The 25,480-nt window shown below is 42.5% G+C and overlaps 1 protein-coding gene across 5 annotated transcripts in view; it reads left to right on the top strand.

The window, feature by feature from the left end:
* Positions 1–25,480, top strand: part of MAP3K19 (mitogen-activated protein kinase kinase kinase 19) — a 65,093-nt gene that overhangs the window by 23,362 nt on the left and 16,251 nt on the right. For 4 of the 5 annotated variants that reach the window (XM_075529638.1, XM_075529637.1, XM_075529636.1 and 1 more), the window contains exons 4-5: positions 4,317–4,395; positions 5,897–6,156. The exons of the other annotated variant lie outside the window; for it this stretch is intronic. In XM_075529638.1, coding sequence (XP_075385753.1) covers positions 4,317–4,395; positions 5,897–6,156 — 339 coding nt within the window. The remainder of the gene's footprint in view (positions 1–4,316; positions 4,396–5,896; positions 6,157–25,480) is intronic. 5 annotated transcript variants of the gene reach the window in all.

Raw genomic sequence — 25,480 nt, 5'->3', positions numbered from 1 at the left:
TTGCTCCACTACCACTTACTATGTTTGGGTCAGAACAGTGTGAACATGTGCTTGCTTCTAACGGATGTCAGAGTCAGTGCACTCTGTTGTCTGCTTTTCCCACTTAGAACCAATTGTTAGACTGGCAGACATTAGCTTTCAACAAGTTCTAAAGAGGCAGGATTTATTTTTATTTGAAAAATATATGTTCATTGTATCTTGTTCTTTGGTTTTAAAAAGAAAAAATTTAACACACTTTTAAAAACATAAAATTTGCTTGAAAACCTCTTGGGTTTATTGATTCTCAACAACTGTAAAAATGTGACCCTTCTGGAGACTATGTCCATGTGAACACACTTACCCCTGGGGGAAGTAGAACGAGAGATGGAGAGAGAGAGAGAGAGAGAGAGAGAGAGAGAGAGAGAGAGAGAGAGAGAGAGAGAAACAGAGAGAAACAGAGATTTACTTCAAGAAATGGGCTCCAGTGATTGTTGATCTCTGTCTAGTCCCTAAAGAAACCCTGGTGGTGCTTCAGGTTAAGCACAGGACTGCTCACCACAGGTTAGCAATTCAAACTCCTCAGCCACTCCATGGGAGAAAAATGAGGCTGTCTGCTCCTGTAAGGCTTTGCTGTCTCAGAAACCCCACACAAGGTCATAATGAGCTATAACCAACTCAGTGGACGTGGGGATTGTGTCATATCTCAAACCCATAGGTCAGATGACAGGGTAGAGACTCCCATAGGCTTGATTCCCCAGATCTGTAGGTCAGGTGATAAGAAAAATAAAGGTAGTTCTAGAAAAATGTCTTTTAAAAATTATTATTCAGAAGGCAGAATAACCCTAGACAAACTCCCATGGTTTTACTGTCCTTCGTTTTTCCTCCTAAGACCTTCTCTTGGTTGGCTGAGGCCCATCCGCATGGGAGAAGCCAGCTGCCTTTCTTAAGGCCACTACATCTAATTGTGTGTGTGTGTGTGTGTGTGTGTGTGTGTGAATGCGTTATAACAGACTTGGATTAGTGTGAGGAGTCCTGTCAGCATCGTGGCCTAAGCACCGGGTTGCTGACCACAAAGTTGATGGTTCAAGTCTACCAGCCTCTCCCTGGGAGAAAGATGAAACCTCTCTGGGAGCTGACAGCCTCAGAAACCACAAGGAGCACTTCTGCTCTGTCATGTAAGGTGGCAATGACTGGGAACTGACTCCGGGGCATGAGTTTGGTTCAGATGAAGGTTTTAGCTAGCCGCTTGGCACAATACACCTCTCCAGGTTGACTCATAAAATTAACCTTCACACTCAGTTTCTAATTACATGAACACACCTAGTCTTACACGAAGTTAGTTACTAGGGATGTATGTGATAATTCTTCCTTAACAAACATGTCAGCCTTGATGCTCAAGGATGATTATCAGGCCAAAGAATGACTTTGAGCTTGTCACAAAAGCTCACATGTATCCATTTCTTCAGCTTGGTTGACCTCTATAGTCCTTCTAGCTCCAGAAATTCAAACATCTCATTTTGTGCTACATAAATAGTGCGCATTGATTGACTCTTTGAGAAAAAAGAAAAAGATAATTTCCAGGGAACTTTGCTTTTAGACAAGCCTTCCTTGCTGTTTTGTAATATTGAAAAGTATGCAATCAAGTTGTCTCATTTTGAAAGCATCCATAAAACCAAAACAAGGGGCATTTTCATAACACCACAAGAACAGAATATTAGATGACTGAAACAAAATAGAAACACTACTATCATGGTAAACCTTATGGCACACAATCTATTTTCCTTTCGCAAATATTCATTTATTTAAGTGCACTGCTCTCATAAATTGCACAGGTTTCAAAAGTGAATAGTCAAAATCATCTCACTATGCTGGTTCCTGTATATTTGACAAGAAGTCCTAGTCTCTGCAAAATAATAAAGCCTAGCAATTGAGATGATGGTGAGAATTGCTATGAAGAAATGATTTCAAGGTCACCTGGCAGTGACTGTGGAGGGCTTTGGACTCAGAGCTACGTGGTTTGCCACCTTATCCTTATCCTCTCTCCACCTCTCTCATCTCACCTCATGTACAATAAGTGCAGCTTATCAACCTGCCGCTCCTGCAGGCGCATGCAGACTGAAGCAATGGCTCTGACCAATACGTGGACAGGAACAAAAGCCTGGGCAGGCATGATGTCCTCCTGGAAGGAAATGCTTCCGTGTCCAAGCAACATTTTCTGCACTCTTGATCCAATGCCTGTCTCACTCAACCATTGGCTTTCTTATTTATCTTCTCTACGGAGCAGCCCTGGCGGCACAGAGGAGTACCGAGCTGCTAACTACAATCAGTGGTTGGATACCACCAGCAGCTCCACAGGAGAAAGATGAGGCTTTCTACTCCTATAAAGAGTTACAATCTTGGAAACCCGCAGGACAATTCTATGCTTTCCTATAGGGTTTCCAATATGAGTCCTATATGGGTCAAAGTCAACTCAATGGCAGTGAGTTTGGATTGGTTGACTAGGACCACGGTAGACAGTGGTATATTAGTGGGAGAATTCTCACCTTCCATGGCAAAGACTGGGGTTTGTTTCTGGTCGATGCACTTAAAGTGAAAACACAATCCCTTTGTCAGTGAAGGGCTGCATCTTACTCTGATGCTTAGCACGGTTCAACAGAGTTTTCAGACTAAAACTACTGGACACTTACTTACAAAATCCAACCAATGAAAACTCTAAGAATCCAACCCATATCCCATTATGAGGGTGATGCAGGATTGGGGAGTGTTCAGTTCTGTGGCACAGGGGTCACCAGGGATCTTGGGCCTTGGCCACAACTGTAGGACCACAGTTGCATCTTGTTTATTTCTCCTTCATACAAAACATTGGGTGTGGCATTCACTTTAATGAAAATTTATTGAATGACAAAAAGAGAAAGAAATGATGGATGAACAAACCATAAAGGACAAGCAATTTTAGAGTAGTTCCTAGTGTTTTATAGGAATTTGTTTACTGTGTTATCTGAATGTTCTGCCTTAAGGGGGACTGAGTATGTTGGGAATCAATCCACAGAATCAGGTAGGAGATGACCACAATGAGAAGCAGGAGCAAGTTCCTGTGAACTACATATATGATCTCATTTAATCCTCAAACAGCTGTCACTACCTCCTTACAGAAAAAGATCTTGTTTCCCCATCAGATGACTCTGCTCATCTTAAGACTTTATCTTAAATCTGCACAGATTAATTATACAGACGATGGACTCAAACATTTATTTATCTATTACTTAGCCTATATGAGGCTAAGTCAAAGGTATTGGTAAAAATGTATAGAAACTTTTCTTAAACAAAAATATCAAAATGTGAAGCTGTCTCCACACAGCCTGTATCCAGGTCTCTATAGTGCAGAAGATGGTGGTTCCATCTCTCTAACCATTCGCTGATAGACTCTGACCACTTTGATTTACACCAGGTCAAAAGGACAGTTTTGGCATCTGTCCTCAAGGGACTCAAGATACGTTTTGGGTTTTGTTTTGTTTTTTAGTTCCTTGAGTTTAAAGGAACAAAATATATCTGAACCGGCAAGATCAGAGCAGTGGATGGGGTAAGGGTTTCCCACAAAATTCTCATAACACAGCTCTTGCAACCCTCACACAATGAGCAGGTGCAGTGTTGTGAGCGGGAAAATTCCTCAGCATAAGTTTCTTCACCAAGCAAACCCTGGCTGTAGCAGGTGGGGTTGTCTAGAGAAACACCTCCACTAACACTCATCTATGCATAAGAAAGTTTTCTATCAAGAAGTGATTAGATATCTAGAAAGCATCCCAGACCAGGCCAGCTCAAGCCCGTAAGTCCCATACTAGTCCATACAACCCTCTTCAGACTCACGTATGCTGGTGATGCAGAATGGCGAACCAGGAACCAAGAAGATCACAGGCCAGTGCGTACAAAGTTGAGTGAACCCAACATTGGTAGATACATGGTGGGGCGCCGACAACTATCAGGGTCAGCTATAGAATCCCAGCAGGCACGTAAGCCAAATTGGGGAGAGAGAGAGAGAGAGAGAGAGAGAGAGAGAGAGAGAGAGAGAGAGCGAGAGAGAGCGATTACCTGATAATATATAAAGGCCACAACCCCAAGGATGCATCATTAGGTTGTGGTGACCTGATTGGTTGGATTCCACCCCTGCACTTTGATAAATCTTCAAGTTGGCATAAAATCATATAACTACCTCACTGGTTAATGTCCGTTTTGTAACAATTAAGAACACATTAGTCAAATAATTTTTAAAAAGTAATTGTCCTTTCTATCATTGAATTCATTACTTTTTCTTTTTCTTGTATTTCTGTGTGTTTCTCTAGGTATTGAGATTATTGTTACTTTTCCAAAAGATGTCAGTCACCCCCAAGAAAAAAGCCAGGAAGATTCAGAAGAAAACAAGTAAGGAACATTCTTTGAAGTGTTGGAGTGGAGTTATGTAATGGGAATTGGGTGATTTAAATACCAATGATGATATTATGTGGAAGCCTACATTTTTAGCAATTCAGCCCAAAATAATGCTCATGAGCACAGGCTACAATAAATCTTATTGTGGCAGGAACCACAATTTCAGGCATTACGGACCAGATGATTTCTGTTGCGTTGATTCATTGTAGCACAAACACAGCCATGGGGCTTTATACTAACAAATGAGCAGAACTGCGTTCCAGTAAAATTTTACCTAATGTGGGCCAGTGGGGCCAGAGTGTCCTGTCCTTTTCTCGATCAGAGCTGTCCACACTGTGCTTCTGTGGCCTTTGTGGCACCAGTCCACAATAGAATCAGCCCAGGGCATGAAGGGAATCATGTAGAAATGTTAACCGTTTGACAAGTGCTTTTACGTTCATTGACCTCTTTATTAAAAATTCGAGCTGTTCTTTTGGGCATATTTTTGCTTCTTGTGCCCTAGGTGAGAGGGAAATGTAGCACTGCACTATTGGTAGAAGCAGCCATCCACATCAGACGGAGCACTTTAAAGCTAGCTTCCTATCAGAGATAGTTGGGAAGTGCTGGGCTCACTGGTGTTTTGGAGAAGTAAAAGGTGCCTCCCTTGGCCTTCTCTCTCCACCTCTGACTTTTTCTGCTTAAGAAAATAGACCTAAGTTGGGTCTAAGTTCCATCCATTCTGGCAACTGTATTGAGAGCCGTGGAGGACAGCCCAGGGCGGGCAGCGCCAGGAGGGTGAAGAGGTCTTATGCCTTTCCATTCTCAGTGTCATTTGGAAACGTCCTCCACACCCTCTAGGGCCATCAGGATGGACTGAGAACTGTAGTCCCAAGAGTGGGGGCAAGTTCTCATTTTTTTTAGAGTTGTCTTTTTTTTTTAAAATTAATCACTTTACTGGGGGACTCTACAAATCTTATAACAATCCATCATTCAATTGTACTAAGCACACTTTTACACATGTTGCCATCAAGATTCCCAAGACATTTTCTTTCTACTTGAGCCCTTGATATCAGTTCCTCTTTTTTCCCTTCCCTTCTCCACCCTCCCATCCTTTAGAATCCTTGATTAATTAGATATTATTGTTGTTATTTTGTGTCTTACACTGGCTGTTGTCTCCCTTCACCCACATTTCCATTATTGATCCCCCTGGGGAGTGGCTATATATTCAACCTGTGATGAGTTCCCCCATCCCTCCTCCCCCCACCATCACCCTCCCCTCATGACATCACTACTCCCACCACTGTTCCTGAGGGTTTTGTCTGTCCTAAAGGCCATGTGTCTAAAGCTCTTATCTGTACTGATGTGTGTTCTCTGGTCTAGCCAAATCTGTAAGGTAGAATTTGATCCTGGTGGGAGCAGGGGTGGCAGCAGGGATAAAGCATTCAGGAACTAGAGGAATGACGTGTGTTTTGTTGGTGGGGCAACTTTTTAATTAGACCCTTCTCCACCCTCTTAGTCAGATAACTTCAGCTCATCAAGAAGGGACCAGTGCACATTCTGTTTTGCGCCCAAATGAAATGAAGTTGGTGGACCTGAGGACAACCATGCTGGCCAAGCAGCCTTTCCTCATGATGAAGGAGGAACGTTCCCAGGAGCTCTGTGATGTGAACTTGGACTTTCTGGTGCCAAGACCTTGTTTAGAGCCAAGCATTTCCAAGTCTATAACCAAAGAAAATGCTTCTCACTTTATAAGGGGGCAGCAGAGAACATCTGACGGTAAGCAGAACAGTGATTCTTCCCATCAATAAATACTTATTGAATGCTTGTTATTTTCCCAGATGTTTTATCAAATTCTGAAGACACAGAAGTGGGTAAGCCAAAACGATTTAGAGTTTTTTTCCATGAAAGTTTAGTTCTACACACCAGCGTGTGTGATCACAAGATGTTGATAGGATTAGGTATCAAGCATCAAAAACAAAAAAATCATATCATTGTGAATGTGGGGGAGTGCAGAGTGGAGACCCAAAGCCCATCTCTAGGCAACTGGACAGCAGCCCCTTACAGAAGGGTCCTGGGGAGGAGAGGAGCCAGTCAGGATGCGGTATAGCACCGAAGAAACATACAACTTTCCTCTAGTTCTCTAATGCTTCTTCCCCCACTCCCACAACCCACCACTATCATGATCCCAAATCTACCTTACAAATTCAGTTAGACCAGAAGATGTACATCAGCACAGATAAGAGCTGGAAACACAGGGAATCCAGGACAGATAAACCCCTTAGGACTAATAATGAAAGTAGCGATACCAAGATGGTAAGGGGAAGGTGGGGGAGGAAGGGGCAACCAATCAGAATGAGCTACATATAACCCCTTCCCTGAGGGACAAACAATAGAAAAGTGGGTAAAAGGAGACATTGGACAGTATAAAACATGAAAAAATAATAATAATTTATAAATTATCAAGGGTTTGTGAGGAAGGGAGAGGAGAGGGAGGGGGATAATGTGCTAATACCAAGGACTCAAGTAGAAAGGAAATGTTTTGAGACTGATGATGACAACAAATGTACAAATGTGCTTGACACATGGATGGATTGTGATGAGAGTTGTATGAGCCCCTAATAAAATGATTTAAAATAGGGTTAGTTCTAGAATTTCATAAGTGGATTTGCATGGCACTTACTCTATCTTTATGCAAATAAAAATATACTTTTTGTTTATTTGTTTTTCTTCTTTTTGAAAAAAAATCATTTTATTAGGGGAACATACAACTCATCACAATCCATACATACATCAATTGTGTAAAGCACATTTGTACATTTGTTGCCCTCATCATTCTCAAAACATGTGCTCTCCACTTAAACCCCTGGCATCAGCTCCTCATTTTCCCCCTCCCTACCCTCTCCCCCCTCCCTCATGAACCCTTGATCATTTATAAATTATTATTTTGTCATATCTTACACTGTCCGACGTCTCCCTTCACCCACTTTTCTGTTGTCTGTCCCTCAGGGAGGAGGTTTTATGTAGATCCTTGTAATCAGTTAACCCTCTCGACCCCACCCTCCCTTCACCTTCCTAGTATCGCCACCCTCACCACTGGTCCTGAAGGGATCATCTGCCATGGATTCCCTGTGTTGCCAGTTCCTATCTGTACCAGTGTACATCCCTTGATCTAGCAAGATTTGTAAGGTAGAATTGGGATCTTGATAGTTGGGGTGAAGGAGAAAGCATTCAGGACCTAGAGGAAAGTTGTATGTTTCATCGTTGATACACTGCACTCTGACTGACTCATCTTCTCCCTGTGACCCTTTCATAAGGGGATGTCCAATTGCCTACATATGGGCTTTGGGTTTCCACTCTGCACTCCCCCTCATTCACAATGATATGATTTTTTGTTCTGATGATACATGATCCCTTCAACACCTCGTGATAACACAGGCTGATGTGCTTCCTCCATGTGGACTTTGTTGCTTCTCAGCTAGGTGGCCGCTTGTTTACCTTCAAGCTTTTAAGACCCCAGATGCTATATCTTTTGATAGCCGGGCACCATCAGCTTTGCTTATGCACCCATTTGTCCTCAGCGATCATATTGGGGAGGTTGTTTTTTCTTCTTTCAACCACACAACCCTCCCCATTGGGTTATTTTTTTAAGCAAACCATGCAAAAACATTTTTTTACAAACTCTTTACAGGAGTATGTGATAGGTAGGTTTATTGTGCCAACCTAGCCAATAGGAACATGTAAGTTTAATCAAGTTGCAGTTTGATTGGAGGATAAGGAGATAAATGGCCCAGAAAGGCCCTTCCCTCTCTCTCTTACTCTTTGGTGATCAGACCAGCTTGTAGCTCCTTTGGCTAGTTCTCTGCCTCAACTTGTGAGCTACACTGACTCTGGGACAGCCAACCCGTGGATTGTGTCACTAGAGCTTGAGGTTCCTTCGAGACTTGCTTCACCACACTACTGGTGTGTTGAGCATGAGGCTGCTGGGTCCTATCATCTGGCATTACTTGAAGTCCATATCCCATCCGGGCTTGTTTTGCTAATCTCCGGAGGTGCTTACTGTTGGTAACCTGCACTGCTGTTTGCTGCCTGTGGACAGACTAGGTAGTCTGCCCAAGGGAACACTCAGCTGTCTACTTCCTTGACCTTGAATCCAGCAGCCCTTGAGAACAGAAAGACTTCCAGTATATTAACTGTTCCAAGGAAGCGAGTTGAACTGAGCCCTCTGTACTGCTCTGTGGACTAGTTAGCTGTTATATTCCTTCATGTTGTATAAATCTACCCTCTATTATATGTGTTTATAATAATAAGTTTTCTGGTTTTGTTTCTCTAGGTAACCCTATCTAACACAGAGTGGAAAGCCTCATATTTCTTCCAAGGAGCCACTGGTAGTTTCGAATTGTTGACCCTCTGGTTCACAGCCCAACTTGTAACCACTGGGGCTCCAGGGCACTTTAAGGAGTCATAATTAAACTACGAAATAAGCAGACCTGGTGGCGTAGTGGGTTGCCCATCGAGCGGTTAACCACAAGGTCAGCTGTTTGAACCTGCTAGCTGCTCATGGGGAAAAGATGAGGCTTTCTATTCCTATAAAGATATGAGTGGGTACCCCCCCCTAAAAAAAAAAGCTCTGCTGGATGGAGCGTTTGTAGTAGGGATTTTTCCCTGCTAGACAAGTATTGAGCAACTTGATCTGAGTTAGTGCACCCAGTGGTGTTGCCTGGGAAGGTTCTCTCTGGTCACAGTGAATTTTTTCGTGAAAGCAGTTTTGCTCAAACTTCATTTTTTTGTGATGGCTGATTTAAGTTTGTGGCTGTGAAATTTTGTTTCCTGCTCAGGAAAAATGCCACAGAAACTGTTGTGATGTTGAACACAGCTTACAAGGACAGCACTATGGGAAAAACTCAAGTGTATGAGTGGTTTTCTTGTTTCAAAAAAGGTGAAATGTTGACTGATGACAAACCTCATGGAGGACATTTGTCAACCTCCCAAATGGACAAAAATGTCAACTCGTAGTGCATTTGGAGTTCGTTCCACCAGGTCAAACTGTTAATCAAGTGTTCTATTTAGAGGTTCTGAAAAGAAAGCATAACAGTGTGTGACAAAAAAGGCCTGGTTTGTGACAGACGGAAGACTGTTTTTGCCACCATAACAATGCACCTGCCCACGCATCTCAGTGCGCCAGTTTTTGGCAAAAAAAACAGCATGCCTCTCTTGTCCCATGCACCTTTCTCACCTGACCTACTCCGTGTGACTTTTTGTTTCTGTAAATGAAGAGGGACACGATAAAACAGCGAATTATGGAATAAAATAGGTGAAGAAAAAAGGAGGGAGGTGCTGTCAGCCATCCAAACTTTTGAGTTTGGTAAATGTTTCCAAGAATGGAATCACAGATTTGACAAATATATTAAGTGTAATAGAGTACTTTGAAGGTGACAGGTTATTTTGTAAAAAATTTAAATACATAACTTTGAAAAAATTCTGGTTATGTTGGGTACCCTCTTGTATAAACTCTCAAAAACCTAAAGGGGTAATTCTACTCTGCCCTATAGGGTTGCTTTGAGCCAGAATTGACTCTATGGGAGTGAGTTCGGTTTGGAACATAATCAAAGTATACGGTTGCTAACCAAAAGACCCGTGGGTCTGATCACGTCACTGCTCCTTAGGAGAACGATGGGACATCTGTGTACATGAAGATATACATTCCTGGACACACCGAACCACAGAAATGAGCTGGAATTTGGGTCTGGTTTTCAACACCACTAGTGGTTATGCTTACAGTGATGTGATAAGGTGTCCATGTTCAACTATTGAACTAATGTGCTATCATTATTAAGTTAAATTAATGGAAATCAATGTGCAGTTTTGATTGTTTATTTTTCAATTATTGTACTTGATAGGTACAAAATTGGATCCATGACTCTAGACATGGCTTATATATTTATTATAAAATTTTGATAGAAAGTAAAATTTTGGATTACTTTTATACCCACAGGCAGAGATCATAGAAAATGAACAGAATGATGAGATTTACATGTAATATTGGAGGTTTCAGAGCACCGGTAGCACAGTAGGTTATGAACTGGGTTTCTAACCATAAGGCCAGCAGTTCGAATCCACAATCTGCTCCTTGGGAGAAAGATGGGGCTTTCTACTCCCGTAAAGATTAACTGTCTTGGAAACACACAGGGGCAGTTCTATCCTGTCCTGTAGGGTTGCTATGAGAATTATTTGGCTGGCAGGGAGCTTGATATTTTGGTTTTATGGGAGATCTGGTTACAAATTAAAGTTCACTTCTGGAAATGTCCCAAGATGTGTGATACATTCATGAGCTATGCTAGACATGCTTTACTTGCATCATTTCTGCACATATGTGTGTGGATACCTATTTATGAAAATATGATACTCTTGTGCAAGGCTGTTTTCATTGAGTGTGATGTTTTATGGACACATTAATATAATTATGTGTATCAAAAGTTCACTCCTGTCTTGTAGCTGAACAGTCTTGCTGGATACAATATACTCATTCACTACCATCAAGTCAATACTGACGCCACCCTTTGTGGGTTTCTGAGACTGTAACCATTTACGGGCGTAATAAGCCTATTCCTTCTCCCACGGAGCTGCTGCTGGTTTCAAACTGCAGATCATGGGGACTGCAGCCCAACACTTACGCACTACCACTAGGGTTCCTCAGTAGCTTGTTTATCCAGTCTTTTATTGACCATCCACAAGGACTCCTCAAATTCCCCTGTGACGGGTCAATCTCTGAGCAGTTTCCACTTTTTGCCTATGAGAGCCGGCAGGACGCTGTTGTGAGCATTCTCCTGACGTGTGTAGGAGTTGCATTACTGGATCATAGGATAGGTGCATGCTTAGTTTCTTTCTTTCTTTCTTTCTTTTTTTAATCATTTTATTTGGGGCTCATACAACTCTTATCACAATCCATACATACATCAATTGTGTAAAGCACATTTGTACATTCGTGACCCTCATCATTCTCAAAACATTTGCTCTCCACATCAGCCCCTGTCATCAGCACCTCATTTCCCCCTCCCTCTCCATGCCCTCCCTCATGAATTCTTGATAATTTATAAATTATTATTTTGTCATATCTTCACTGTCCGACGTCTCCCTTCACCCACTTTTCTGTTGTCTGTCCCTCAGGGAGGAAGTTATATGTAGATCCTTGTAATCAGTTAACTCTCTCCCACCCTCCCTCCACCTTCCTAGTATCGCCACCCTCACCACTGGTCCTGAAGGGATCATCTGCCCTGGATTCCCTGTGTTGCCAGTTCCTATCTGTACCAGTGTACATCCCTTGATCTAGCAAGATTTGTAAGGTAGAATTGGGATCATGATAGTGTGTGTGTGGGGGGGGGAGGGAGCCTTTAGGCACTAGAGGAAAGTTGTATGTTTCATCGTTGCTACACTGCACCCTGACTGGCTCATCTCCTCCCCGTGACCCTTCCATAAGGGGACGTCCAGTTGCCTACAGATGGGCTTTGGGTCCCTACTCCGCACTCCCCTTCATTCACAATGGTATGATTTTTTTTTTTTTGCCCTTTGATGCCTGATACTTCATTCCTTCTACACCTCATTGTCACACAGGCTGGTGTGCTTCTTCCATGTGGGCTTTATTGCTTCTGAGCTAGATGGCCACTTGTTTGCCTTCAAGCCTTTAAGACCCCAGATGCTTTATCTTTTGATAGCTGGTCACCATCAGCTTTCTTCACCACATTTACGTCTTCACCCATTTTGTCTTCAGTGATCTTGTTGGGAAGGTGAGCATCATGGAATGCCAGTTTAATAGAACAAAGTATTCTGGCATTGAGGGAGTACTTGAGTAAAGGCCCAATATCCATCTGCTACCTTAATACTAAACTTATAAATATATGCACATAACTCTATTTCCCCATCCTCATATATAAATATATTCACATATGTACATGTCTTTTTTATACCTCTATAAATGCCATTTTCCTCCTAGCCCTTTCCTCTATTTCCTCTTACTTTCCTCTTGTTCCACCGTAATGCTTAGCCTTCATTTAGGTTTCAGTAATTCCTCTCGGATACATTACCCTTGGTCACGCCCTACTGGGCCTCCTACACCCTTCTCACAACCCATTTGGATCACTTGTTGTTCCCTTGTCCCTGGGTTTGTTAACACCATTTCCCTTCCCCACCTCCCACTCTCCCGTGTCCCCCAAAAAACTGTTGGTCCCATTATCTTCTCCTCCAGATTGTTCATCCTGCCTATCTTATTTAGACAAACCTGCGGAGGTAATAACAGAAACAAGACAGAGCAAACCAAGCAACAAAAACAAAACAACCACAAAAAGCCAATGACAAAACAAAAACACACAATACATCAACAACAAAAAAGAAAAGCTTGTAGTTACTTCAAGGACTGTTTGTTGGCCTTTAGGAGTGCTTACTGATTGAGTCTGATAGGGTGCCAAGCCCTGGCCCCAAAGTCTATTTTTGGTATTCCCTGGGGACATCATTGCTCTGTTCCCCTTGCTGTTCGGATACATTCCCTTAGTATTTTGCCTCGGTGTGGTGGGATCAGATCGGGCCTAATTCTCACAATGTGTCTCCAGTGTTGTCTCCTATAGGGCTATAGGTCAGTGAGGGATGTCGTGTCTCATAGTGGGGCCGGCCATATGGTCTTCTCTGTGGATTGGTTGCTCTGAGCAGGAATATCGTCCTCAAGGCTTGGTGGCCAGGATGTGCTTCACTCTCTCTTAACTCACTCGCTCTTCACTCACTCCCGTGTATGTCCTTCTCCCTGAGCCAACCCCTCACACCTCTCCACTGGTTCCCTACTCCATGCCTGCATGTTGCATTCATATCTTGGAGCACTGGGTTGAAGTATGGTCCCTCTTTCACTGTGAAGAGATCAACAATAACCTCCCCTTGGGTGGGTTAGTGCTCTGTTCCCCTGGTACCCACTTCTTTTTTTCCTTCCCTCCCCCCCTCCTTTTTAGTTGGCTACCATATTTATCCCTGAATTTTGTCTGGCCATGACCATATTACCTGGTCCTCACTCCAGGAATATTTGTATACAGTAGCTTTTTTCTTATGCCCTTTTTGCATTTTTTTTAAAGCTTACTTCAGCGGACTCATATTTTACTTGTCCTTTTGTGCTTGGCTTACTTTGTTTAGCTTGATTTCCTCCAGTTCTTCCCCTGCGGTGATGTGCTTCATACGTTCATCACTGCTTTTCGTCAGTTGATGGAAATTTGGGTTGTTTCCAACTCCTTGCAATTGTGAACTGTGCCATGATGAACATTGGAACACTGATGTCTGGCCGTGGTTTGTTTCTTGCCTCTTCTGGGTATATGTCCAGTAGGGGGATTGCTGAGTCCTATAGTAGTTCAATTTCCATCTGTTTTAGAAATCGCCAAATCGATTTCCATAGTGCCTATACATACCTATAGGTCCACCAGCAGTGGATGAGAGTTCCTATCTCACCACAGCCCCTCCAACACTTGTTGCTTTCTGATTTCTTGAATTGGGCTACCTTTGAGGGAGTTAGGTGGTATCTCGTCATTGTTTTCATTTGCATTACTCTATGGCTAAAGATCGGGAACATTTTCTCATATGTTTATTGGTCATTCGGATTTAAGACTCTGTGAAACTTCTGTTCAGGTCCTTTGCCCACCTCCTCAGTGGGCAGTTAGTTTTTCTCTTATTGCAAGCTTTCAGGGTATTGTAGATTTTACTAATAAGACCTTTGTCTTATGTGTCATTGCTAGAGATGTTTTCCCAGTCGGTGGGCTCTCATATTACTCTCTTGGTGAATTATTTCGATGTACACAGGTGACTTATCCTTAGTATATCCCACTTGTCAATTTGTGCCTCCTCTGTGTTTGTGTCCTTCCCTATTTCTGATAGCCTATGTATTCCCTGTGCCAAAGTTCTCAATTTGGTCCCAATTCCCTCATTGATGGCCCTAGTAGCTTGGGGTTTATCTTCAAGGTCTGTGACCCACCTTGAGTTTATTCTTGTGCATGGAGTGAGATAAGGGTCTTGCTTCATTTTTATGCAGGTAGATAGCCATTTTTTTTCCAGCACCACTTGTTGAAGAAGGCATCTGTTTCCCATTGGATATTTTTTGGGCCCTTATCAAAGATCAGTTGTCTGTATGCTGATGATTTTATTTGTGGATTTTCAGTTATTTTCCATTGGTCTGAGTATCTGTCATTGTACAAATACCATGTGGTTTTGAGAACTGTGGCTGTATAGCATGTGCTAAAGTCAGGTAAAGCAAGCCCTCCCACGGTGTCCTTCTTGAGGAGTTCTCTGCTATATCTGGGCTTCTTCCCTCTCCATATGAAGCTGGCAATCAGTTTTTCCATTTCTTTGAAGAAAGGTGAGGGTAATTGTATCGGGTTTGCATTAGACTTATATAGTGCGTTGGGCAGAACTGACATCTTTAAGAGTCTTCCACGAGCATGGGATATTCTTCCATTTGTTGAGGTCACTCTTGCTTTCTTTTAATAGTGTTCTGTAGTTTTCCTCATATAGATCTTTTGTTCTTTTAGTGAGGTATATCCTTAGATATTTCAATTTGTGCTTGGCTATTGTGAAAGGTACCACCTCTTTGATCTCTTCTTCTGTGGTCTTATCTGATGTGTATAACAGTCCAATGGACTTCTGTTTGTTGATCTTGTATCCTGCCACTCTGCCAAACTCCTCTATTGCTTCCAGTACTCCCCTTGTGGAGATTTTGGGATTTTCCATATATAAAATCATATCATCAGCAAATAGCAATAGTTTCACCTCTCCCTTCCCCAGACAAATACCTTTGATATCTTTTCTTTGCCTTGTACTATTAGCTAATTGTGTGTTCATCTTTTCTCCATTGACTACCATGTTGGCTGTTGGTTTTTCATATATAGCTTGTATTGTCTTGAGGAATTTTCCTTCCACTCCTATCTTCTTAAGTGTTTTAAACAAGAATTGGTGTTGGATGTTGTTGAATGCTTTTTATGCATCTATCAATATTATCATGTGGTTCTTATAGTTTTTCATTTCAATGTGACGAATGATTCTAATGGGTTTTCATATGCTGAACCATCTCTGCATCCCTGGTATGAATCCCACTTGGCTACCGTGAATTATTTGTTTTATATACTTTTGTATTCTATTGGCCAGTATTTCGATAAGGATTTTTGCCTCGATGTTCATTAGGGATATTGGTCTGTAGTTCTCAATTCTTGTGGGATCCTTGCCCGGTGTGGGTATCAGAGTTATACTAGCTTCATAGAAGGAGTTCGTGAGTTTGCCATCTTTTTATATGTTCTGGAAGAGTTTGTGTAGGATGGGTGTTAGTTCTTCCCTAAATGCTTGGTAGAATTCTCCAGTGAAGCCATCTGGTCCAGGGGATTTTTTTTTTTTTTTTGGTAATCCCTTGATAACCTTGTCTATTTCTTCTATTGCTATGGGTCTGTTGAGATTCTTGACATCTTTTGGGGATAGTCTAGGGAGGGATTGTTTTTCCAAGAATTTGTCTAAGTTGTTGAATTCATTGGAGTACAATCCTTCATAGTACTGTGTAATTAGCCTTTTTATTTCATTAGGGTCTGTTGTAATGTCCCCCTTTCACCCCCCATCCTTGCTATTGAAATGTGTTCCCTCCTTTCTTTAGTTAGGTTTGCCAGTGGTCTGTCGATTCTGTTTATCCTTTCAAAGAATCAACTTTTAGCAGCATTAATTTTTTTTCCATAGTTTTATTATTTTCCCTCTCCCAAATCCCAGCCCTGATTCTTTTTAAATCATTTTATTGGGGGCTCGTACATCTCTTATCACAATCCATCCATCCATCCATTGTGTCAAGCACATTTGTACATATGTTGCCATCATCATTCTCAAAACATTTGCTTTCTACTTGAGCCCTTGTTATCAGTACTCATTTTCGCTCCTCCCTCCCCGTTTCCCTTCCCCTATGAACACTTGATAATTTATTATTATTTTGCCATATCTTACATTCTCCAATGCTTCCCTTCACCCTCATCTCTGCCGTCTAACCCCCAGGGAGGAGGTTATATGTAGATTCTTGTAATCTGTCCCCCCTTTCTCCCTCATCTACCTTCCACCCTCCTAGTATCGCCACTCTCACCACTGGTCCTGAGGGGTTCATCTGTCCTGGATTCCCTGTGTTTCCAGTTCCTATCTGTACCCGTGTACATCCTCCAGTCCAGCCGGATTTGTAAGGTAGAATTGGGATTATGATAGTGGGGAGGAAGAAGCTTTCAAGAACTAGAGGAAAATTGTATGTTTCATCATTGCTACACTGTACCCTAAATGGCTTGTCTCCTCCCTGCAGTCCTTCTGCAAGGGAATGCCAAATTTCCCACAGATGGGCCCTGGGTCCCCACTCCGCACTCCCCCTCATTCACAATGCTATGATTTTTTGTTGTGTGCTTTTTTTTTTTGGTCTTTGTTGCCTGATACCTGATTCCTTCGACGCCTTGTGAGCTCATAAGCTGGTGTGCTTCTTCCATGTGGGCTTTGTTGTTTCTAAGTTAGATGGCCCCTTGTTTATCTTCCAGCCTATAGGACACCAGATTCTCTATCTTTTGACAGCTGGGCACCATCAGTTTTTTTCACCACATTTGCTTATGCACTTTGTCTTCAGGGATCGTGTTGGAGTAGGCTGGTGTGCTTCTTCCATGTGGGCTTTGTTTTTTCTCAGCTGGATGGCTGCCTGTTTATATTCAAGCCTTTAAGACCCCAAATGCTATATCTTTTGGTAGCCAAGCACCATCAGCTTTCTTCACCACATTTGCTTGTGTGGCCATTGTCTTCAGCGATCGTGCAAGGAAGGTGAGCATCTCAGACAGCTGAATTGTTAGAACAACGTGTTCTTGTGTTGAGGGAGTACTTGAGCAGGGGCCCACTGTCCATCTGTTTCCTTAATACTAAATCTATATGTACATAGATCTATTTCCCCCTCGTTGTATATAAATATACTTACATCTGTATATGCCTGTATTTAGATCTCTATGACTACCCTTTTCCTCCTAGTTCCTTCTTCTGTTTCTTTGTACTTTCCTCTTGTCCCACTATCATGTTCAGCCTTCGTTTGGGTTTTAGGAATTCCTTTCAGTTACATTGCCCTTCATCCATCCCTGCCAGACCTCTTATACCCTCCTTGCCACTGATTTTAGATCACTTGTCATTCCCTTGTCCCTGGTTTTGTTAACACCTACTTCCTTTCCCCCCGCCTCCCCTTCTCCCATGTCCCCCCTGAAACTGTTATCCCATTGTTCCCTCTTCTGGCTTGTTTATCCCACCTATCCCTTCCAGGTAGACATGCTATGTACCATCACAAGACTGAGTACAACAAAGCAACAATAGAAAGTAAAACAATAGCTGCAACAACAACAAAGCAGGGGAAAAAAACCTATAAATAGCTCAGGGTCTATTTGTTGTCCTTCACGAATGCTTTCCAGTCAAGTCTGATGGGGTGCCATGCCCTGACCCCTCATCTATCCCAGGGGACTTCATTGCTCTGCTCCCCCCACTGATCTGCTGCATGCCCCAGACTCAGTCCTGATTTTTATTATTTCTTTTCTTTTGCTATTAATAGGATTGTCCTGTTGACTTTGCTCTAGTTGTACATTTTGTGCCAGGATATCAATCATGAGTCTCTCTTCCTTTTTCAGGTATGCATGTATTACTATGAAACTTCCTCTGATAACTGCCTTTGCTGTGTCCCTTAAGTTTTGGTTCATCATGTTCTCATTCTTGTTGGTTTCTAGAGATTCCTAATTTCATCTCTGGTCTGTGCCAATATGCACTCCTTTTGCAATAGAGTTATTCATCCTTCAATTGTTTACTCTTGTTTTATTCATCTTCCTTTTATTGATTTCACAGTCATCAGAGAGAGAGGACTATATGATATCAATGTGCTTAAATTTATGTAGATTTTCCTTATGCCCCAGCATGTGTTCTATCTTTGAATATGTGCCATGCAGGGTTGAAAAGAATGTGATTTTATTTGTATTTGAACAAAAAGCACTGTAAATATCTATCAGGTAAAATTTCCTAATTGTAAAAAAATAAAAAAACTAAGCCAGCTGAGACTGGGGGCGGGGGGGATAGAGAGAAGAGTGGGAAACAAAAGTAACAATATAGATCAGCTCAGATTCCTATCCTTGGGGCTTCAAGGGTTTAATCCCTTCCCCAAGACAGCAGCAAGCTGTGGCTGTGTTGAGATAAATCCCCTGTGCCAGCTCCAAATGGTCCTGCTCTGGCTGAGACAGTGGTGGGGCTAAGATCAAACCCTAGCCGGCCTCCGCTGTGTTAAGCCAAAAGTCCTCAGCCCCTCAAAACCTGTGGTTCTGTTCCTACTTATCTTCATGATGCTTCTCCTGTGATCCAGCAGTGTTGAATTTCCCTCTTAATAACTCTCCTGGGCTGATTTCTGCAGAGTCCCTCTGGTATGTGTTACTCAGTTGCCATCTTCCCAGAAGTGCATGCTTAGTTTTTAGGAGAGAGCTAGAGATAGTTCCTAAGTGATTGCACCACCTGGCATGTCTACCAACCATGAATGAAGCTTGATGGCTTCACATCTTCGCAAACTTTTGTCACTGATCATCTTTTTTTTAAAAAACTTAGATACTAACTTAGATTCTAGCCATTAAGAGCTGGGAAAAGAAACAGCTCCTGAGATAGTAGTGGTATGTAGTTCATCCATTTGTTTTGTTATATTTTTTGTTTTATTTCTAACTGTTTCCTTTGTTTATGTTTCAAATATGGTTCATCATTAAGACTGCCCTCTTCTTAAAAATTTATTTAAGCATTGAATACATCGCTGTATTAGATTCTGCTATGAAAGTTCCCGGAGGATCCAGATGGTTAGCTTCTTGCTGCTGTTTCGTCAAACTTTTGGTGATTTTTCTCGAGTGCTTGCAGATATTACTGTGCGCTCATGTTTGATGGCTATTTCTCTGTGCGAATCTGGGGGCCCATGCTATTGACCGGTTTCCTCCTGAGAAGATTTGATTTGTTTCTGCTAGGTGCCAGGGCTGTTCCTGACAACAGTTAGCCTCATTTCTAGGTCCCCGATTAATGTGGGAGTCTGAGGATCCCTTTCCAACTATGTCTAACCCAAGACTTAATTACCAGAGCATAATACTGATGCCAGCATTTTCCCTTAGGGAAGCGCTGGCTTCAATATTTGCTTACCTCTGCCTCAAACCAATCATCCTCGAGCCACTTGGGACAAACCTGTTTCCCAACAAGCAGCTTTATTGGCTTATGCAGCGAGGGAAACCACACACCCGAAGAACTGTGGGATATCTCACCAAACAAAGGAACGCCATTGAGTTATTAGAGGATTTGGGGAAAGGTAGAGTTTAAGTGAAATCAGAATGAACAATGCTTTGCTACACTACTATGAAGAGGTTATCATCAGGTCTGGCCTGGAAACAGACTGGAGGTCTTGTTCCTTAGAACATACTGTTAGCTCCCAACTCTCAGCAGCTTCTCTTTCATGTCACACCTTACCACGTGCCTTTGGCTTTAGTTCTACTAAAAGCTTTCATTTCCTGAACTCTTCTATTTGAAGATGCTGTTTTTGGTTTTGTTTTTCCTGTCATAACTTGATGCATTTCATTCTTTTGTTCACATCTTCACACTGCCTTTGGGAAGTCTTGCTGAACCTCCCCAAGGCTAAAGGAGTTGCCATTCCTTTGTGTTCCCACAGGGCCCTGACCTCACCTGTAACATAACTCATTATGTGGCATAATCTCTGCTTTATGTACATGTTTTCACTAGATTATCCTGGCAGGAACCATCGCATCTCCAAGCACTCAGCACCAAATAAATGCATATTGAATTCATGACAATAACAACAATTACCATTTACTGAGTAATAGTAATAGTAAGCTATTGCAAGGCAAAAATTCTTCTAATATAGATAATGTCTAGTATGCCTGCTTTTAACTGAATCATAAGAAGCTATGAACAGCCTTGAGAAGAGTGGGAATTCCAGAGCACTTTATTGCTCGTGAGGAACCTGTACATCAGTGAGGCTGGATTATATGAATAGAAATGGGGCATCGGGATTGGAGGAAGGCTTATTAACAACCTGAGATATGCATATGACAAACGTGCACACTGAAAGTGAGGAGGACTTGAAGCACTTGCTGATGAAGATCAAGAATTGCAACCATCAGTATGGATCACAACTCAATGTAAAGAAGGCCCAAATCCTTACAACTGGACCAATCAATAATAGGAAAAAGATTGAAGTTGTCAAGATTTTGTCATGTTTGGATCCACAATCAGTTCTCATGGAAGCAGCAGTCAAGAGATCAAGAGGTGCATTGCTTTGGGAAAATTCTGCTGCGCAAGACCTCTTTAAAGTGTTGAAAAACAAGAATGCTACCTTGAGGAGTAAGGTGCGCCCAACCAAGCCATGGTATTTTCAACGGTTTCATATACATGTGAAAGCTAAACATTGAATAAGGAAGAAAGAAGAATTTCTGCTGTTGAAGTATGATGCTGGTGAAGAATATTGAAAGTACCATGAACTACCAAAAGAACATACCAATCTGTCTTGGAAGAAGTACAACCAGAATGGCCTTAGAGGCAAAGATGGTGAGACTTTGTTTTACATACTTTGGACATGTTTTCCGGAGAGACTAGTCCATGAAGAAGGACATCATGCTTGGTAAAGTAGAGGACCAGTGAAAAAGAGTGAAACCCTTGACAAGATGGATTGACACAGTGTCTGCAACAATGGCCTCAAATATAAGCACAATTATCAGGATGGAGCGGGACCACACAGTGTTTCTTTCTGTTGTACATGGGATCAATATGAATTGAAACTGTGCAACAGCACCTATCAACAACATCTTTAGAAATTATAAAAATAATATATAAAGAGTTTAAGTACATGCCCAGTCATAGAGCACACAGCAGTAGCTAGGTTTAAACCTGGACTATCTATTTCTAAAGCTGGTATGCTTAAACACCTTGTCATCTCTGTACATAGTTCTTATCTTCTCTGAGCCCCAGATCAGTTATGGGGAAAATAGGAATTAGCATATTTCATCTTGTAGTGAAGATAGGATTAGAGAAAAGGAGGAGCAGTTGGTGCAGGAGCAGACTGGAGGGGAGGATAGATGGAGAGACTGAATTTGCGGCTCCAGGAACATCATGTGCCCTCCTGTTTTAGTCTCTACTACTTTTCCATTAGGAGAGCTGGTGGCATATTGATCATGTGCAGGACTGCTGACTAGGAGGTCAGCAATTCGAAACCACTCATTGCTCTGCAGGAGAAAGAGGAGGCTTTCTACTCCTGTAAAGAGTTACCGTCTCAGAAACCCACAGGGGCAGTTCTACCCTGTCCGATAAGGTCGCCATAAGTCAGAATTGACTCAGTAACAGTAAGAGAGAGAGACTTGTTCTTTGGATCTGCTGTCCAACAGCCTAGCTGGGATTTCCCTTCACCATTATTCTACGCATCCCTTGCCTAAGTTTCCTAGTGTTGTCGTAACAAAATCCTGCAATGCAGGTGGTTTTAAAGAACACCATTTTATTGTCCACAGTTCTGGAGGCTGAGAGTCCCATTTTAGGGCACCATGCTGAGGAAGATCCTCTTGCTTCTGATAGCCACGTGTCTTGTGGTGTTCGTTGGCTAGTATCTTCAAATGATGTCTTTGTGCTCTCTCTGCATATCCGTCTTTCCCTTTTATAAGACATAGAAGAGACCAGGGCCCATCTTAGCCCAGTATGACCTCCCTAATTTAACTGATGACATCTTCAAAGACAGAACCGATTACCAGCAAGGTTACAAACACCAGGATAGGGGTTAGGACTTCACATCTTTTGGGAGGACACAATTCAATCCATAACATTTCAATTGCCTCTCTCCTCTGATGGACCCACTGCCTACTGGACACATTTCTCTGTCTACTGGGCACATCTTCCTCTTCGGTGTTGGTTAGCTGCCATCGCATTGTTCCTGCCTCCTGGTGGCCCAACATGTGCAGAGCAGAATTGCTCCTTAGGGTGTCAAGGCCGTGACTTTCAGAAACAGCTCACCAGGCCCGTCTTCCAAGGTTATCGCTGGTTGGCTTTGAACTACCAATTTTGTGCCTAAGAGTCAAGTGCTTCACCATTTGTTCAACCTAGAGACCCTTCCTTTATTATAGTGAGGAATATTTTCTAGTTGTTTCTTGAAAGAAAAAAAAAACAGTGCCTTTTGTTTCCTCTGACTTCTGTCCCTTTTTTCTTTCTTTCTGTTTGTTGTGTGCTTGGCTTTTTCATAAGATGTGCCGTGTGCTTGAGTGGGCCTCATAAGAATTGAATGGCTAGAGATCTGGACCACTGGTAGAATCCCTCAACTGTTGACCTTTCTCTTGGTTGGTCTTTTCTGGGGAAGCGTCAGCCAAGTACCTGCCCACAGGCTATAAGACTCGGAGTTAATACTCTTGCCAGTGAAGAGGCTTCACATTTCAGTACATTGACTTTCAATGACAGAGATCAACAACAGCAAAACAACACAGTTGCTATTGAGTCTATTCCAACTCTTGGGCAGCACCATGTCTGCCAGAGCAGAGCTGCTCGCCACAAGATTTTCAATGGCTGACTTTTCAGAAGTTGGGTCCTTTTCTAGGGTGTCTCAGAGTGGACTCAATCTCTAGCCTTTCCAACTTGAGCAACTTTTACTTATTCCTTTTATTTTCAGTTCAGCATGCATTTCTGATCTCAGCTATGTCTAGCTCCTCTCTTTCACGCTCTTCAGAGAGTAAACGTCCACTTATTTTCCCAGAATGGAGAAGAACAACTCTTGATTGATGAGGAGGGAGGGAATGTGGGTTACTCCTTGTTCAGACTTCAAAGCAGCTCTCCAATTTACAGTAAGCCTTGCTTGTACCTCTACCTTCAGAGGTACCTGGTACCTTCAACATCGCCGCCTTGCTGGAGTTCTGAGTTCTCAACTCGCTTCCTGTTGAGAACTCCCTCTGCTGGTGCTCAGCCAGAGAAAGGTGACAATGAAATCACTTTTACTAGGGGGTGGGGGGTGGGGGCTCTTACAGATTTTATAACAATCCATAAATCAATTACATCAAGTGAACTTGTACAGATGGTACCATCATCATTTTCAAAACCTTTTCTTCCTACTTGATCCCCTTGATACCAGATCCTCTTTATTCCTTCCTTCCCCCATGCTACCATCCTCGTGAACCCTTAAAATATTATATATTTTAAGTTATTATATATTTATAGTTATTATATATTTTAGTTATTTTTCCCATATCTTTCACTGTTCGATGTATCCCTTCACCCACGGTTCTGTTATTCGTTCCCCTTGAGGGGGATTATGCATTCATCATTGCTTTCAGTTGAAATCATTTCTTTTTATTTTTTTCACATTACTGTTGAAATCACTTCTTTCCCACCCAATTTTCACTGTCCAACATGTTGTTGATATTGCTGGTCTGCTATGGTTTTCTTTGTCCTTGTTTATACTTTATGATGTTTTATTGTTATTTTCGTGTGGTTATGGAGAATGCATGCATTCAATCTTCCAAGGTTAACTGGGATTCTGCATATGTTAAAAGGCTGTTGACTCATATTGCCAAAATGTCCATTAGCGAGATTTTCCCTCTCTGCATTCCCACCAGAAATGTTTAAGAGGGACTTTCTGTCCCTCATTCAGCCCAACTGACATGGGCTGTTTCCTGTCCAACTATGCAGGGAAACTACCCTCAAGTTGGTTTCTGTTGTTTTAGATCAGGCTGTCGTGCACGTGTATCCAACAATAAATTATAGTCTGTTGTATTCCTGGCACTATTAACTTTTGGTATCTCTTCCACAACAGGAAAATATCCCTCTCTAGCATGTGACCTCTTGTCTTTTCTGGTTCACAATATGTTGCAGTCTTCTGGGACAGTATCCATAGATACTGGTTGAATGAGTGCATAAAGAATTGCAGGGGTGGGTTGAGGAGAAGTCTGGGCCAGGTGGGCTGCTTTGTACAGCTCCTGTTTAGAACCTGGTAAGTGGCCATCCCTCACTTCTCTAGTTGTGTTCATCTTAGAGAATTCGACTTCTTTTTCAAATGAAGTTTCCAATGGTAGCCTGTGACTGGAATGGACCCTGAGATGCGGGTGTATTTTGTCTGGCTCTCACAGCGTGTTTTTTAAGAGGAGACTTTCTTTCATGTGAAACCACCAACTTTGTGGGTTCTCTGGACAATTGGAAGATCTGCCAGTGCTGGGTTGTCTGTCTGGAATGGATGCCACGGGCTACAGCAGGATAATGGGTGTCTTGTTAGGTGGGCTATGAGATCTCACTACTGTCCCACCTGCCTTGACCCTGAAAACACTGGAGGTTTGAGACTCGGATCTAAGCTGTGGTGGGTGGATGAGTGGGGTGTTAGGGACCACTCTGACTTTTTAGTAAGGAGAGAATTGTCACTGAGTGGTGCAAACAGCACACTTGGCTATTACCCCGAAAGTTGGCCATCTGAGTCCACTCAAAAGCACCTCGGAAGAGCAGCCATTGCAACCGTGCCGAGCACCAAACCCCAAACCAAACTCCCTGCCATCGAGGCAATGCTGCCCACGGCGAGTCCTGTGGGTTTCCGAGTCTGTAGCTGTTTACGGGAGTAGAAAAGCCCAGGCTTCCTCCTCCCAGTTCTACGCTGATCCACAGCAGGTCAACAGGAGCCGGAATGCGCAGCTAGATGAGAAAGAAGAGAACAACCTCTAGGTTTTACAAGAACCAACAAGTCTCATTTCTGCCCTTTCTCCCTCCCTCCGCCCCGCCTGGTGTGCTGTGTGGATTCCTGATCTGTGTGTCTCTCCGGGATGAGTCAGGAGCACCCGTCGGGAGAGAAGGATCCAGGACTCTGTCCACGTTTCAGCGCCGTCCAGGGCTTCCTAGCAAAACGTACCAGGAAGCCAAGTGGAAAGGTGATCGAAGGGCAAGTTAGAGAGAGTATATTGCAACAAAATAAAATAAAATAAGAGAGTATATTGCTTCTAAGATATTTGGGGGCTTATCACCTCAGGAGCTTACTTACATTCTAGGGTCATAAAACCGAAATGCACACTTCGCCTTTCTTCTGGAG

Source organism: Tenrec ecaudatus, chromosome 13 (genome assembly GCF_050624435.1).
Source record: "Tenrec ecaudatus isolate mTenEca1 chromosome 13, mTenEca1.hap1, whole genome shotgun sequence".
Lineage (NCBI taxonomy): Eukaryota > Metazoa > Chordata > Mammalia > Afrosoricida > Tenrecidae > Tenrec > Tenrec ecaudatus.
Note: the sequence above shows the minus strand (reverse complement) of the source record. Positions and strands in the feature narration are given on the sequence as shown.